This window comes from Aythya marila, assembly GCF_965140915.1.
Source record: "Aythya marila genome assembly, chromosome: 27".
NCBI lineage: Eukaryota > Metazoa > Chordata > Aves > Anseriformes > Anatidae > Aythya > Aythya marila.
Window position 1 is genome coordinate 2,227,913 of NC_139068.1, and position 15,703 is coordinate 2,243,615.

The following is a 15,703-nucleotide window of genomic DNA, read 5'->3' on the forward strand; positions in this document are numbered from 1 at the left end:
GTGCCCATGGCCTCTCGTCCTGGCACTGGGCACCACTGGCAAGAGCCTGGCTCCATCCTCCCTGCACCCTCCCTTCAGGTATTTGTGGTGAGCCCCCCCTGAGCTTCCCCTTCTCCAGGCTGAGCAGTCCCAGCTCTCTCAGCCTCTCCCCACAGCAGAGGGGCTCCAGGCCCTTCAGTATCTTGGTGCCCCCCCGTTGGACTTCTCCCAGCACATCCACGTCTCTCTTGTACTAGGGGGCTCAGCACCGGCCCCAGCACTCCAGGCACAGCCTCGCTGGTGCTGGACGGAGGGGCAGGGTCTCCTCCCTTCACCTGTGGACAACACTTGGCCTAGCACAGCCAAGATCACCGTCAGCCTTCTTAGCAGCAGGGGCACATTGCTGGTTCTCGCTCAACCTGATGTCCACCAGAACTCCTAGGTCCTTTCTGCCCAGCTGGGTGCCCCCAGCATGTCCTGGTGCCTGGGGCTGCACTTTTCCTTGGTGAACAACACGAGATTTTTGGCAGCCCAGCTCTCCAGACTGTCCAACCCCCTCTGGAGAGCCGGCCACTGTGCCCAGCTTTGTGCCACCTGCAGAGTTACCGAGGGTGTGCCCTTCCCCATCACCCAGAGGGTTACTGGAGATGTCCAACAGGGCAGGACCCACCACCGACCCCCAGTGATTCTGTCCCCCAAGCCTGGCCACGGGGAGCTCACAGAGCTGAGCCCAAACCCCTCCAGGCTGCCACTTCCCAGAGCAGCCTTGTCCGAGCAGTGCAGCCTCCTGGGACCAGTTAGACACCCAAAAATGAGTTTGTTCTTTTTTTTTTTTTTTTTTTTTTTTTTTTTTAATACCCAACTATACTGATTAATGGGGAGTCTTTCACGGCACCAAGTAACCTGGTGACAAAGGCACCAAGGTGCACACAAGCACTGACCCTATTGTCCACCGTTTCCATCCAAAGGGTGGTGAAGCCTGGCGCTGGGCAGTGCACAGGATCCGGCCCCTCTGGCATAGGGCCAGGAGCACCCCGGGTGCTCCGATAGGCATCGTCCTCCCTGGGAACCTGCAGCTCCCTGCGTGGATGAGTCACGAGCCCAAGCAGCGAAAGCCAGTAATCCGAAACACATGTTGTTCAAATTCAGTGATGACTGTAAAAATAAGGGTCCAATTTCTCTGGCTGCCGAGCCTCCCACGTTAACCAAAGTGCTCCAGTTTCCTGCCTGATGGCAAGGGTGACCTTCCACACAGTGACCCAGCGCTCTCCAAGGAGCCTGGGGCACAGCAGGAAGAATAAAGGGTAGCGAGAACTTGCATAACTCCCATCCAGCCCGCCAGGAAAACAAGGGGCTGGTTGGGATGAGCGTTGCGGGCCTTTTATGTTGGCCTTTTTTTTCTGTGTGACGGTGGAAATTAGCTCCCCTGCTCCTGGCTGAGGGTGCTCGGAGCCTCCCCTGGCTGGGAAAAAAACCTTCAGGGTGTAAGGGGGGGAACCCAGCCAAGCTGTGACCCCACAGGTGATACCACAGCCGGGTGCTGGCCTCCACCCCATACGGGCTTGGGTGCACCAGGGCTGCTGGTGGTCTGCCCATGGGGGCCCTGTGCTGGCCGGGGAGCGAGGATGGGAACAGAGCCCGGGGACGTGGCCACTCTCATGGCACATCTGGATCTCGCTGCAACCATTTCCACGTTTCTGACTCACCCCGCTTGGAAATTTGTCTCCGCTCAAGAGGAAATTCCATCAAACGCAGAAATCTTTGCGAACACACTGACGGAGGTGTCCCTGGCGCAGGGGCTGGACAAGGTTGGTGCTCAGCAGCCCGGGACAGCCCCGTTGCAGCTCTTTGCCTTGCCGGGAGCCTCCTGCACCGTGCTCAGCACCATTGGGGCGGTGGGGCTGGGGGCACAGCAAACCCAGCTGCCGAGCAAACATCGGGGTTGAGTGACTCAAAGCGGTCGGTGGCTCTGAGCCCCCGCTGCCAGCTCAGGGTGCCGGGTCCAATCCAGCCCGGCTGGAGGTGCTGTGGCTCTGGGCAGGCTGCAGGAGCCGCCCAGTCCCTTGCTGCCTTGCAGTGAGGCTGGGAACCCCACAGCCCCGCCGCAGCCCAGGTCTCCGTCCAGCAGAGCCACGCTTGGGAAGAGTGTGGATAAGCGAACCCAGCACGTGGCTGCTTTAGCTGGCAGAACCATTTCACCAGCAGGGCTGTGTCTGTGGGTGTGTGACACATAAATCGCTGCTGTGACCTGGTCGGAGCAGAGACCGAGGCAGGTCGGGAGCCCGGCTCTGGCTGGGACGGCTGCCAGCGCCTGTCTGGGTGAGATGTGCTGGCTGCGCTCAGCTGGGGTCGGTGGGAAATCCCTGCTGGATGCCTCCTGACCTCCACTGGAACACAGCAATTGTTCCTCTGGAAAATCTAAATTTATCCCTGCGACGGTGACGGCATAATTCACACATGCCCCATTCCCCTTTCGTTGGAGTCTCCCTCACGCCTGCTCTTTCTAACAATAAAGCGACGCTGTGAGCAACCTTCCCGTCAATTCGCATCCCTCCCAGCCCTCCCGGTGACGTGAGCGCAGGGCTGAGCAGCTGCAGGAATGCAATCTGAGTTCAGACGGGGCTGAACTTTCGCACAGTGACCCAGGGGTCAGCGTGGGAAGGAGCGGGATGGAGCATGGCAGAGAACAAAGACGCTCATCGCAGCCTGGCGGGGTGCTGTGCCCGGGCACTGCCTCTCTGCTTGGGCTGGGGGCACCACGGGGAAGGGAGGGTGCAAGGAATAAAATGCAAAGTCACTCACTGAGAGAAGAAATCTGGGGGATGAAGGACCGCAGGGGAAAGTGATGGGGGAAAGGGGAGGGTTGGGGGAGGTCGCGCAGCATCAGAGGTTTGGGCACAGCCCTGGTCCTGCCCTGCTGTGAGCTCCTGGAGCAGGAGGGGAGGCCCTCTGCCCTCAGAACACACACAGGGGTGATGGGGATGGGGGTGAGGAAGAAGATGGGGAGGTGATGGGGATGGGGATGGGGATGGGGATGGATGGGGATGGGGATAAAGATAGGGAAGGGGGTGGGAAGTCCCCTGTTACTTCAGAGACACCTCCACAAAAATGAACTTGTTGAGACCCTGCTGGGGACAGGGGCTGACCCCTACGGAGGTCATGCAGAGACCTGGGTGATACCCCAAGGACCACGGTGTCCTGCTGCTCCCTGGGCTGCTGCAGTCCCCGTGCAGGGTCTGCCGTGCTGGTGCTGGTCCGTGTGGGGTCCCTCCTGAGCGTGGGCTGTGCTGGTCCTCCCTCCCCTGGCCTAGGGAAGGGGACAGCTTCACTCCCATTGTGCCAGCACCATCCCCGGGACCAAACCTGAGCTCTCTCCAGCCCCAAACCAGCCTGGAGCGAGCTGGATGGTTGGAGCCCCACAGGGATCATCGCTGCAGCCTCCTCCTGTGTAGGGCAAACCAGGGCTCCATCAGCACAGAGAAATGTGCTGAGATCCTCGAGCCACTGGACTGTCCATTTTAAGCTCTATTTAAACTCCTCGGACTGCAGGGAGCACCTTCCCATTACCCTGCAGTCATTCACAGGTAGCTCAGGTCCTTGGGGGGGGGGGGACTTTTCATTTCTGCATGTTAAAAATTCATATTTCTCAGGGCCAACTGGAGATGTCCCAGTAGGAAAATGTATCCAAAGTGAAATGCATAAATCATGTGGCTTCTGGAGGGGCCTCAGCTTCTTGCATTACCTCACTCCCACCTCAGCACAAACATTGCAAATGCAGAAAATCACCAGTGGGAACGCGTTTGCTTCAGGACCCTGCATAACCCCGTCATCTCCCAGGCTGCTATGTGGGACAAACTCTTCTGTTGGGTAACGGCAGGGCAGGGAGCTGAGTTTCTCACAAGATTCATTTAGCCTGACGTCGTGAACCTGGAGTAATAGTCAACATTTGAAATCGTGCTTCCCTGTTTGTCCCAGTGACACGGGGGGTTGTGTTTCCCGATCCGGAGGGTTCTCGAGGTGCTGCCGAGCATGTGGGCGCTCGGACCTCTGCTCTGCAGCTCAGCTCCTGGCAGCTCTTCTGCTGCTGGGCTGCCAAAGGATGGCAGGCACAAGGTGAAAAGCAGAAATTTCACGTTTTTCTTTGGGGGGAGTGATCCTGTTCGGGTGCCTTTGGCAGGGCACGCAGTGGGTGTCCCCTGGAGGGGGGCAGATGTGCCAATCGGCCACAAGCCAAGGGGCAGGGGCCAGCCTGGTGCCCTGAGGCACTGAGCAGGGACCCCAGGTGATGCCCTCACCCTGCTGGGGGGCAATTCTCCATCACCCTCCCCCCAGTGTCCCCAGCTCCCCCCAAGTGACTGCAGTGGCGCAGCAGGGTTTGTGCAGAGGCACCCCACAAACCTCAGAGGCAATGAAAAGGCAATGACCACAAGCGGCATTTTTTGTTTGTTTATTTGTTTCTTTTTTCCCCTTAGGTTTTTCCTAGCTGGTCTTTTTCCCATTCTTTTTCTATTTTTCCCATTCGGAAAATTCTTTCTGGCTTTGTAATAAACGCAGAAGCAATGCCAGCAGTGCGGCTGGGGGCTCCCAGGCTACTCCGCCCGCCAAAATCTCCCAAATTCCTCCTGCCCAGCCCCTACCTCGGTAACTCCTCCCTGCACTGTCAGCTCCAGGTGTTGGCTGGGAGGCCTCTTGCTCACCCTTCCTGCGAGAAGCAGGAGAAGCAGCCCAGGAAATGTTTGTGAAATGCTTGTGAGCACGGCAGGGAGAGGCGCGGGGCCAGGAGAGCAAGGAGCCGTCAGCCGGTTCCTGCAGGAGCCTCCCACACCCCTGTGCATAAACTCACCTCCACCGAAGAGGAGCTTCACCCCCAGGGACAGGGAGTTTGTCCTCCCAAAGTAAAAAGCACGGGAAACCCAAGTATCAGTCACTTACTCGGTCATAGGAAAAGAATTTGGAAGTGTACGTCATAGCTCCTGCCAGGCTGAAGCTGGGAGAGGCTGGGCTTGGAAATCAGCTCTGCAAACTCACGGTTAAACAGGGACCCCCGGGATGGGGGACGCCACTGCCGTGCGCTTTTGGACAAGAGGAAAAAGGGACGGAAGGGACGGATGGGCCCTACCCTGAGCTGCAGGGCTGGGAGCGGGGCTGGGATGGAGGCAGAGCTGCTGTGGGTTCACCCAGCTGCCAGGGCTGAGTGGGGGGAGCTCGGCACAAGCCCCCGCTGCAGCTTTTGTCCCCCATGGGCTCAGCAAGCGGTGGGCAGGGGGCTCACCCCTGAAGGCCGGCAGCTCCAGCTCCAGGATGTGTTTTACCGTGCTGAGCGCTGGGGCAGCAGGAGGAAGCGCCCGGCAGGGAGGGAGCAGAAGGGCTCCATCTGCTCTCATCTGAGCAGAGCCGAGAGCGGCTCGATCGCAGAGTGTGAATTCCTTCGTGGGGAGAAAAAAAAAAAAAAAAAAAAAAAGGAGACAGAAAATCGCTCTAAGCTAGTGGAAAAAGGCAGAGCAAGAAGGAAGAGCTGGTAACTGGAGTCAAGGACATTTTCAAATGAAATAAGATGCACATTTTTCACAAGGGGATGAATGAGCCTTTAGCTGGGGGAAGAATTCATCCTGGATTTCTTAGGGATGGGGAGTGCTGAGACAAATGAATGCCCTGCTCCCCCCAGGCACACAGAGGAGCATCACCCACCAACCCTGTGCCTGCAGTGTGCAGCAGTGCCATGGTCTGGGGCACCCAGCAGAGCCCTGCACCCACTGCAGGGCCCCAGCACCCATCAGGGCATGGCCTGGGAGCCCAGTGCCTGCAGCACACATCCACCCCAAGGCCAGCTGCTCACCATGCACAGGGATCTCTGTGCCAAGGGCTGCTGGGGAGAGGCTGCGGGTGCAGGCACCTGGTGTGGCAGCACCCATGGCTGGGAGATCCACGGGGTTTGCTCTGAGGGGGGTGAGGCAACAGGGTGGCAATGAGGGTACCCAGGTGAGGATGTGGGGTAGGGTCATCAGCATGGATGGGATGGGAATGGGGATAGGGATGGGGGTGGGAATGAGACGGGGAATGAGATGGGGATGGGATGGAGATGGGAATGGGGATAGGGGTGGGGATGGGATGGGACGGGGATGGGATGGGGTGGGATGGGGATGGGGATGGGATGGGGATGGGATGGGAGGGGATGGGGATGGGGGTGGGGATGGGGATGGGATGGGGATGGGAAGGAGATGGAATGGGAGGGGATGGGGATGGGGATGGGAACGGGGACGGGGACGGGGACGGGGACGGGGACGGGGACGGGGACGGGGACGGGGATGGGGATGGGGATGGGGATGGGGATGGGTGGGCGACATGGCGGGGTGTAACACCAAGCATGCACAGGGCTTGTCAGGGAAGGAACGGCTCTTCCAGGGGCTGGGGCTGCGCCCGGCGGTGCGGGAGCCGGAGCGGCTGCGGGAGGAAAAGGAACAAAGCGGCGGGGCCGGGCGGCGCGGGGCGGGCCGGCAGCGGGGCACTCCCCGCCGTGATGCAGCCGGTCCCCGCCCGAGCGCCGATAAAAGCGGCGGCGCGGCGGCGGGGCGCGCACCGGGACCGGCCATGCAGCTCACGGGGGCAGCGCTGGTGCTGTGCGCCGCGGCGGCGGCGGGCATGGCGATGGCACCGGGATCGGGACCGGCACCGGCACCGGGACCGGGACCGGGGCGAGCCGCGAGCGAGCGGCGGGCGGTGGCGAGCGGCAAGGAGCGGCGGGCGCAGTTCGCCTCCTGGGACGAGGTGAACGTGATCGCCCACGGGCTGCTGCAGCTCGGCCACGGCCTGAAGGAGCATGTGGACAGGACCAAGGGGCAGATGCGGGAGCTCGGCAGCCGCCTGAGCGCCCACAACAGCTCCATGGGGCGGCTGCTGCGCCAAGCCCGGGAGACGCAGGAGCAGGGCGAGCTGCTGCGGGCCAGCGTGCGGGAGCTGGAGGGCCGCGGCCGGCAGCTCTTCAACCTCTCCGAGACGCTGCGGCAGCGCCTGGAGGAGGTGGCGGCCGACAAAGCCGAGATCCAGGGCCGGCTGGAGCAGCTGGAGAGCCGCGTCCGGCAGGCGCTGCAGGCGCGGCCGGCAGAGAACCAGAGCGCCAAGGACCTGGGAGCGCTGCAGGTGAGCGCGGGGTCGGGGGGATCCCGGGGGACCCGACCCCACCGGGGGTACCGGGAGAGACCGGGGAGGGGGAGCGGCCCCGCGGGAGCCGGGGGAACCCGATCCCACCGGGAGAACCAGAGCCCATCGGGACCGACCCGAGCGGGGACGCCGGGAGCGAGCAGGGGGAGCGGCCCCGGGGGAGCCCAGGGGGACCCCAACCCGACCCGGGGGGCACCGGGACTGGCTGGAAGAAGCGGGGGGGTCCCCGCCCTCCTGGGAGCCACTCGTGGGGATTGGTCACAGGGAGAGCACTGGGGGACCCGACCCTCTCCGTGCACCGGGAATAGCTGGGGGGGACCGACCTGGGGGCACTGGTGGGGACCCACCCTCCCAGGACACGGGGATCAGCACGGAGGGACGCGAGCCACCCGGAGCACTGTGACAGCGGTTTGGGGGGGACCCGACCAGTCTGGGGACACGGGAGCTGCCAGCGGGGACCTTGCCCCAGGGCACCGGGAGCACCGTCCTGCCCAGCTCCGTGCCGTACGTGCTGCTGCGGGGTTCACCGAGCTCTTCCCCCCCCCCCGCAGACCCTGATGGATGCCCAGAACTCCCGAATCGAGGAGCTCTTGCAGAAGATCAAGCAGCAGCAGTACAAGCTGGACAAGCAGAATCTGCAGATTAAAAGCCTGCAGAGCAAGGTGAGCACCCGTCCGGCTCTGCACGCAGCAGCCATGTGGCTGGGGACCACTGCTGAGTCCTGAAGCCATCCCTCAAAACCCGGCTGGCACGGCACGCTGGTGGCAGCAGCAGCAGTGTTGCTGTCCTCTGGCTTCAAGTCCCTGTGCTGTGGTGTTGGTGCACGGGTAGCAAAAAAGCAGAGCCGGGAGCTTCCATTGTGTTTGCACAGTGAAATGTGAGGTGTTGCTGTGTGGGAAATGAGCAGCTCCGTGCTGTGCTGTTTAGTTTAGCTGTAGAGTAAAATCATTAGCATGGGTGTGAAAAACCCACAATAATAATTCCTGGCTGTGCCAGCCTTGGATGCCTCTTGCTCCTTGAGCTCTCTGGGCAAGTTCAGCCCCCAGCTCTGGTCTGACCCCAGCAGCATCACCCTGGTGATGGGGGGGCAGCAATGCCGTGACCCCTCGGCTCTGCTGGGCAGCGGTGTTGAAAACGAGCCAAGATAAAACTGTTCTGACTTGCATCTTCTCTTCTTTGCAGGTCAACCTACTGATCCCCTTACACCTGAAGGACAACAAAACGCAGTCTCCGAAGTGGAAGATAAACCTGAAGAAAAGCTTCAGCCACACCAACCAAAGCCAGAACGCGAGCGTGGACTCTGTGCTGACGCAGAGTAAGTATCTGCACGTGCCGCCCTGATTCTTGCTGGGGCGAACCAGCAGCAGTTGCAGTCATTCGGAAACAAAAGGTTCAGTTGTCCTGACTCAGGATGTGAGATTTGCTCACGAAACTGGGGCTTGGGAGCTTGGCCAGGCTGGATAAGATCTGGAGCATGGGCAGAACCCAGCCTTCAGGACCAGTATTAGTCCAGCAGGAATTTAAGGGTTTAGGAGGAATTTTTCTGCCTGATGTTAAGAATGCAGTGGGAAGCAAAGAAATTGCTAGCAGGTATTTTTCTCTGCTCCCTGGAGTTGGCTCTTGTTCACCTGCTCTCACTTTTGCCAAGCAGAATCTGCCTCTTGGGTAGAAGGGAGTGTTAGGGTGTCCTAGACCATGAGAAGACAGCTACATCCTTGTGCAACCATCTCCCTCTGCTTGTATTTGGGTCTCGAAAATGAAAGGCGAGTGCCTCAGCTCGTACTGTCCTTAGAGGACGGTGCTGAGCTGCAGCAAATGTCTGGGAGCTGCACTGGAGAGTTGCAGCCCTGGGAAACGTGTGCTAGAGCAGGCGAGTGGATGTCGTATCCAAAGCCCCTGTTTCTGCCTGGAGCATCCCCTGGGGTGGTAGGGATGGAGGAGCTCCTGCAGGGCAGCGGAGCAGCCTGGAGAGGGGTCTTGGTGGCTTTCCCCACCACGCTGTGCCTTGCAACCTCCCTCCCAGACAGAAACCTGCGATCCCGCAGGGTTCACTGGCCGGGAGCAGCTGCTCTCGTGTCGTGTCAGCTAAATCACAGCGCTGGCTCCGCTGGCCAGGGAAGCGTCTGTGCAGCTGTCTGGGGATGTCCAGTCTGAGCCAAACAGAAACCGAGCAGGGCGAGGATCCACGGGGATATCCTGCTTAGGGCTTAACGCAGGGACAGCTATGGGAAAGCACATGGGAGGTTGTATGTGGAGCCCCGAGCTGTCACCGCTGTGCTTGAACACTGGGTGAGCTGAACAAAGAATCCGTGCAGATAAGGAGAGAGGGGACACGGTGCTCCAAACTCCTGGCACCTGGCTCGGTGGGGCCAGCCAGCCCTGCTCAGAGAGGTACTATCAAGCTGGAGGACTGTCTCCAAACCTCTTTTTTCCAGTTTCCTCCCAGCTCTTTGCTTTGTGGCTTGTCTCCAGCAGCATCTCCTGCTCTCCTCTCAGCTCCGGGTTACGCCGAAAGTGGGGTGCAAGGAGGTGGGCGAGGTCTGTGCTATTTCCTGGTGTTGAATGTGGGCTGCGCCGGCTGGTGGGTGCCGGGTGCTGCAGCCCTTGTGAAACGCCTCGGGGCACAGCGAGGACCCCACCACCTGTGGGGGTGCAGCAAGGGGGTGTGTGAGAGCTCAGCACAGCGTGTTCCTGGCTCCCATCTGCACACCGTGGACCCTGCGCGCCCTCAGCCTGCTGGGCATCCCAGCCACAGCGATGGGCTGACCGAGCCGCGAGCTCCCCCCTTCTCTTGCCTAATCCCTGTTGTTGATATCAGTGACAGAAAACAAATTGGCTTCCTCTCGTTACCAAGTTAAGTGAGTTTTCTGGCAAATCTTAAAGCAGACAATATCTGGCAAGGCTGGCCCTGTGCCCCCTGCCTGGGAGGCTTGCTGGCAGCTCTTGGAGCAGGCAGTCGCGGCTCAGCCTCGTGCCCGTGGCTGCTCCCTGCCTATTGTCAGGCAGACCCACGATGCTGGCACAGCCCAGGGGAGCAGCAATGAACTCCACCAGCAGCCTTTTCAGAAAGACCCTTTTATTTGCATCCAGCGAACACAAGTTTTCAGGCCAGGGATGGCGGCGTGCCAAGCATGTGAAAGTTGAAGGCTTGGAGCAGCCTCGAGAGTGAAAGGTTTAATCACTTGCAGAAAGAGGATCACGTCTTTAGGCAGAGCCTGCGCTCCCTGGCAGCTGGCCCAGTAGGCGAAAGGTAAAGCCCCGCTCTCCCCGTGGTGCCGGGACTCCAAAATAATCGGGCTGGGGAGGGTGAGGGGCAGGCGATGCAAACAGCCCTGGTGGGGCGTGAGCGCAGCCAGGCACACCCAGCCCTCCGCCAGGACCGTGCTTGTCGCAGGTTGGTGACCTCCATCGTGGCTGGAGATCCCGCTGGGGAAATACTGTGCCATGCCTGGGGCTGCTCCAGTGAGCCTTGTTGATTTGAAGCCTTGTTTGGCTAAATAAAGGGGGAGGGAAAGGAAAACATCCAGTGCAGCCAGGAGGTCTTGTTGTTCTGCTGGTGCCATACGGATGTGCAACGCAAGCTGGAACTAACGAGCATGTTCCTCAAACAAAGATTGAGCTGAGGCTGTTCAAGCAGCTGCACCTCATTCAGCTGCTCGAAAGTCCCCATTGCCCCAGGAAAACAGAAGAGATAAGAGCGCAACGAGCTTGGTCAGAGCCCAGTGAAAAAACCAGCTGGGACAGGGCTGACTTCAGCACGCGGGAGCCACGTGGCGCAGCCGAGCATCCGCCTGGGCACTGTCCTGCCCGGGCTGGCGATAGTGTGGGAGAGGAGGCGAGGAGAGCACCGAGGGCTTGCTGCTGCTGGGAGCCTCCGGGACATCCCTGCTGCCTCTGTGTGAGCTGGGCTCGCCGTGGGGTCGGGGAACACCCTGGGTGGTTCCTTCCCTTTAAGCCCCCTTTGCCTTCCCTGGCTGCTTTTGCCTAGGGAGCGTGCATGTTGGCGATGTGCTGGGTGTCCCAAAGCTCGGTGCTTTGTGCTTTGATCCTTTGTGCAAAAAGCTCGCCCTCTGTCCGCGTGCATGCGGGCTGGGCTCTCGTCCTGTGCTGGCACCGGTGGCCTTGGTGGCACCTGGTCCTGCCTTGGCATCAGCCGGGGCTGAGGGATGCGAACGGCAGCACTGGGTGTGAGAGGGGGGCCGCCAAGGCGGGGAAAGTTCATGGCAGGGGGGGAGCGAAGGGGGGATAAGGGGCTGGAAGTGGGTGAAAGGTGGCGGTGGGTGTCACATTGCCATCCCCCGCCCCCCTCCCCGCTGACCTTTCCTCCAGTTCTGGCTCCGTCGCCCCAATGGGGATGGGGCCGGGGATGGGGCCGGTGCGATGTCCTGTGGGGCCGCCCTCCCCCTCAGCAGCCCAAAAGGCCCCACTCCCACCCTTTGGCCCCAGACGAAGCCCTGCGGCTCTGAGGGGAGGCTGCTCTCCCTGCCCGGACCCCCGTGAGCCGCTGCTGCTGTGGGGGGATCCCAAGAGGGGCTGCAGGAGGGGGATGCCGGTGTTTGGGTCTCCCCAGCCGCCTGCGTCGGGGTCACGCCGGCAGCAGCTGCGAGCCACCCGAACCCACCCCACGTTCAGCCGGGAGCTGCCCCCACAGGCAGGGAACAGAGCGCCTTTGTCTGGGGGTGACAGGGCCGGGGGGCCGGGGGCACCTGTCCCGGCACACAAAGAGCCCCTTGAGCGTGCCGGCACCCCGTGGCTGAAGGCTCTACGCATCCTCCAGCGGCCTTTCGACTCGGGTTTTGTAACAGGTTTTTTTTTTTTTTTTTTTTTTTTTTTTCCTTGCCGGGTGCTGCGGGTGGCGGTTCCCGGCTGGACTTTTATCAGCGCTGTTGAAACGCTGCGTTGCTGGCAGCCAGGGGCAAAGTCCCCAAGGGGCGGAAGGAGAGGTGGGAGCCCCGTGCCGGGGGTGGCCTCACCCTGTGCGAGATCAGCCGGGGCTCCCCGTGCCCATCCACCCCGGTCAGCGAGTCTCAGGGCACCGCGGGCTCCCTGCCGGCCAGCAGCAGCATCAGGCTTGGCTTGGATGGGTGTTGGGCACCTTCTGGACTTTCTTCCCACCCCATAGCCCTTGGAGGGCTCCAGTATGGGGCTGAGATGGGGAAGCTTTCCCCTTGCAGGTGGTTGCCCCGTCCCAAACCCTGGAGGGAGCTGGAAGTGCCTCGGTGTCTGCCCTCACTGGGGAGCCGTGCTCCCCAGCCCTGGGCTGCTGCCACCTGGCCCGATGCCCAGCTTCTGCCTTGGATGGGAGCCCAAATAGCTGCGTTAGGATAAATGGGAAGATATTGGGTCACTGGCGTTGAAATGCTGGGGACCCAGGGGCTGCCGGCTCCAGCACACATCCAACACCACAGCCGTAGGTGGCAGGCTCCTGGCGAGGGCTGTGCCTGCTGGGGTTGTGTTGACAGCAGCTGGGGGACATGGGACATGGGGATGTTTCCTCAGACACCTTCTCCTTCTTCCTGCAGAGCTCCCAGAGGACTGCCAGCAGCTCTTCCTGGCTGGGCAGCAAAGCAGCGGCATCTTCCAGGTGCAGCCCTCGGGGTCTCAGCCCTTCAAAGTCTACTGCGACATGACTGCAGGTAACGCGCTGGGGATGCCGTGCGCCTCGCAGCACGCTGCACGGCGGCCTTGCCGACGGTAGCCCTGAAATGACTGTCTGTAATCCCCGCAGAAGGTGGCTGGACAGTGATCCAGAGGCGCACAGATGGCTCTGTAGACTTTGACCAGCTTTGGGATGCCTACAAGAACGGCTTTGGAGACCTTCATGGTAGGTAGATGATGGCATTGATCTTATCGCAGGATGAGTGACAGCCTAACCAAGGATGAGTTATTTCCTCTTGCTGGCCCCTAGAGATCTCCACGTGCTGGAGCAGTGTTGGGGTGAGGAGAGGGGGGACACCGCTGTTGTGTCTGGTCTTTCTGACTTGTCCCATGGCCTGGCACGCAGCGGCTCAGGTGCTGCAGTGTCCTGACTTGTCCCATCCAGGGCCCCGTTTGCCTCTGCAGCCCGTCCGGTTCCTGGGACCAAGGCAAAGTTTCTTGTTTCAGGTGACTTCTGGCTGGGTCTGGAGAAGATCCATCACCTCGTCCAGGAGGGAAGGTACAACCTCCTGATCGAGCTGGAGGACTGGGAGGGAAATTCCCAGGCGGTTCAGTTTGAGTTCAGCCTCGGTGGAGAGAGCACAGCCTACACCCTCAACCTGCTGGGACCTCTATCAGGAGAACTGGAAAATGCCATTGGGGACTTCAGGCAGCTGCCCTTCTCCACTCGGGATCGTGACCACGACCTCAAAGCTGACACAAACTGTGCCAAGCACCTCTCAGGTCAGTGTGGGCTCTTCCTTCCCAGGGACGGGTGCTTTCCCTTCCACCCCCGGTGGTGGGCTGGGGCTGGATGCTCCCTCTGGTGCTGAGCTGCTTTGTTCCCTGCACCGGAGACCTGGGGGAGGAGGGACCCATGGGAAGAGCTGTCTGAGGAATGGGGAGGGGTAGCTGAAGCTGTGGTTCAGGTCTTGCCCCAAGAAGTTGCCTTTGTAAGGGCTTTGCTGGCTGCCACCCTTGAGTAAAGCAGGGGCCGGACCCAGGCCTGAGATGGGGCTGCCGCAGGGTTTGGTGAAGTTTTATTGCATGCAAGAAAGAGCAGCAGGGACATACAGACATGTCCTGAACTCCTACTGGGTCCATGCAAGGATTTCCAGTGCGTGGGACTCCTCAAATGTGTACGAGGTCTTGTAAGCTCCCAAAGCCCTGAGGTATGGGGAAAGCAGGGGCAGCAGCTGTCTTGAAGGTGGGTTTGTGTTCTGGCTGGAAGTGCTGTGGATTTAACCCTCCTCTGCATTGCCCTGGTAGGTGGCTGGTGGTTCAGCACCTGTGGCCATGCCAACCTCAACGGGAAGTATTTCCGCTCCATCCCTCGCCAGAGGCACGAGCGCAAGCAGGGCATCTTCTGGAAGACATGGAAAGGCAGGTACTACCCTCTGAAGTCCACCACCATGAAAATCCAACCCACAGCACTGGAAGCAGAGCCCTGAAGCTGCCATTGCAGACTTGACCTTCTCCGTGGAGCGCAGATGTGAGCTCCATCACTTGGTGTTTACAGAAAAATCAGCCCACCCTCCCCAGGAAGCCCCCAAGGACCGTTTCTCTTTGCTAGCAGCCCTTTAGCGGGCAGGGGCTGTGGCACGGCGCAGCTCCTCACTGCACGTAAAACAGCTCCGTGTCACCAAAACCCCTGGATGGGAGCTCCCAAAGCAAGAGGGGAGCTGCCGGCAGGGAGGCCAACCTCCAGAGCATGCCCGGGGGTCTTCAAGTCATCTGGTGCTTTCTGTCCTGCCTCAACACTTCCATGCTGGTTTTGATGAGCTGGGGTAAAAGGGAGGCACGGGAAGGGTTTTGCTACCCTGCCCCAAGCCGTTGGGTACTGAGCCTTGCCGCATCCCACCTCTCACCGTTGTTCCCAAGCCAGTTGTACGCACCCCCTGTGAATTTCCCCTATTTTCCCCTGGCCCCGTGGGGCAGGAGCCTCTGACAGCTTAATCTTGCTTCTGCCATGCAGCCCTGCTCCCGTGACTTCAACCCACTGGGAATGTGGGTGTCACTGGGAGGATGCAGGGCTCCTTTTGGACAAGGGGACTTTGGGCTCCCTCACCTCCCCTGGCCCCAAAGCTTTGAAGTCACTGCGATTTCTGGCTGTGCTGGCATTTGCTGGGAGCTGGAGAAAACACTCCCAGCTCCAGGAAAGGAGCTCCTGCCTTTGGGGTGGGTGTCAGGAAAGGGGGGCAAAGCAGGTCCCCAAAAACTGTTACGGGCCAAGCTGCCGTCTTGGGACTTCCCAAGCATCCTGCCCTATTGAAGTCATATTGACTACTGTGCTAGAGCTCCTAGCTGCTAAATATTGTACATAGTCATTTGTAGGATGTTGGATCTTTTTGATGAGTTTCCTGTTTTAATTTTGTTTCTGTATTTAAATGCAGTGTTAAAAACAATGTGGTGTAATTTATAAATGTTGACGCTGGAAAAAAAAAAACAACTGTAGTTTGTGTATTTTAAACTTTTTTTTTTTGTACTAAAATATCTTTTCTGAAGATGTCTTTTAATAAAAACAAGCCTGTAACTGTCCTGGCTGGATTATTTGCCTGATGGTTCACCAGTAAAGTTGTGTGGGAGCTGTGTGAGCACGCAGCATTCATAAACTTTGCTTTTATGTGTGCTTGATGGGAACACAACATTTCCTTCTTGGTGTGAACAATTTGCAATAGGCTTGTGGACCTCTGAGACAGCAGTGCCTGCTACAGCCCCAGCCATAGTTTTCAGTCTGCTTGAAGCTGATGGGTTTCTATGTTGTTTTTTTCACTGGAAACCAAGCCCTGGGACAGCAGTGACAGTGAGCAGGCCCTTATTCTTTGAAGGCAGAGTTTCACATGGGGGAGATTCCTTGCAGTCAGCAGGAAGGCTCCGTGCTGTGCGAGCACTCGCCAACACCTCGAACAAGAGCAGAGGCTGAGCTCTG

The 15,703-nt window shown here is 59.7% G+C and overlaps 1 protein-coding gene across 1 annotated transcript; it reads left to right on the plus strand.

The window, feature by feature from the left end:
• Positions 1 to 6,567: 6,567 nt before the first annotated feature.
• Positions 6,568 to 15,312, plus strand: ANGPTL4 (angiopoietin like 4; the record flags this gene model as incomplete). Its single annotated transcript, XM_082780086.1, has 7 exons — positions 6,568 to 7,116; positions 7,689 to 7,799; positions 8,320 to 8,452; positions 12,660 to 12,773; positions 12,866 to 12,961; positions 13,243 to 13,518; positions 14,044 to 15,312. The coding sequence occupies 7 exons, from the start codon at positions 6,568 to 6,570 to the stop codon at positions 14,223 to 14,225; spliced, it is 1,461 nt and encodes a 486-aa protein (XP_082636212.1). The 3' UTR covers positions 14,226 to 15,312.
• Between the last annotated feature and the right edge of the window lie 391 nt (positions 15,313 to 15,703).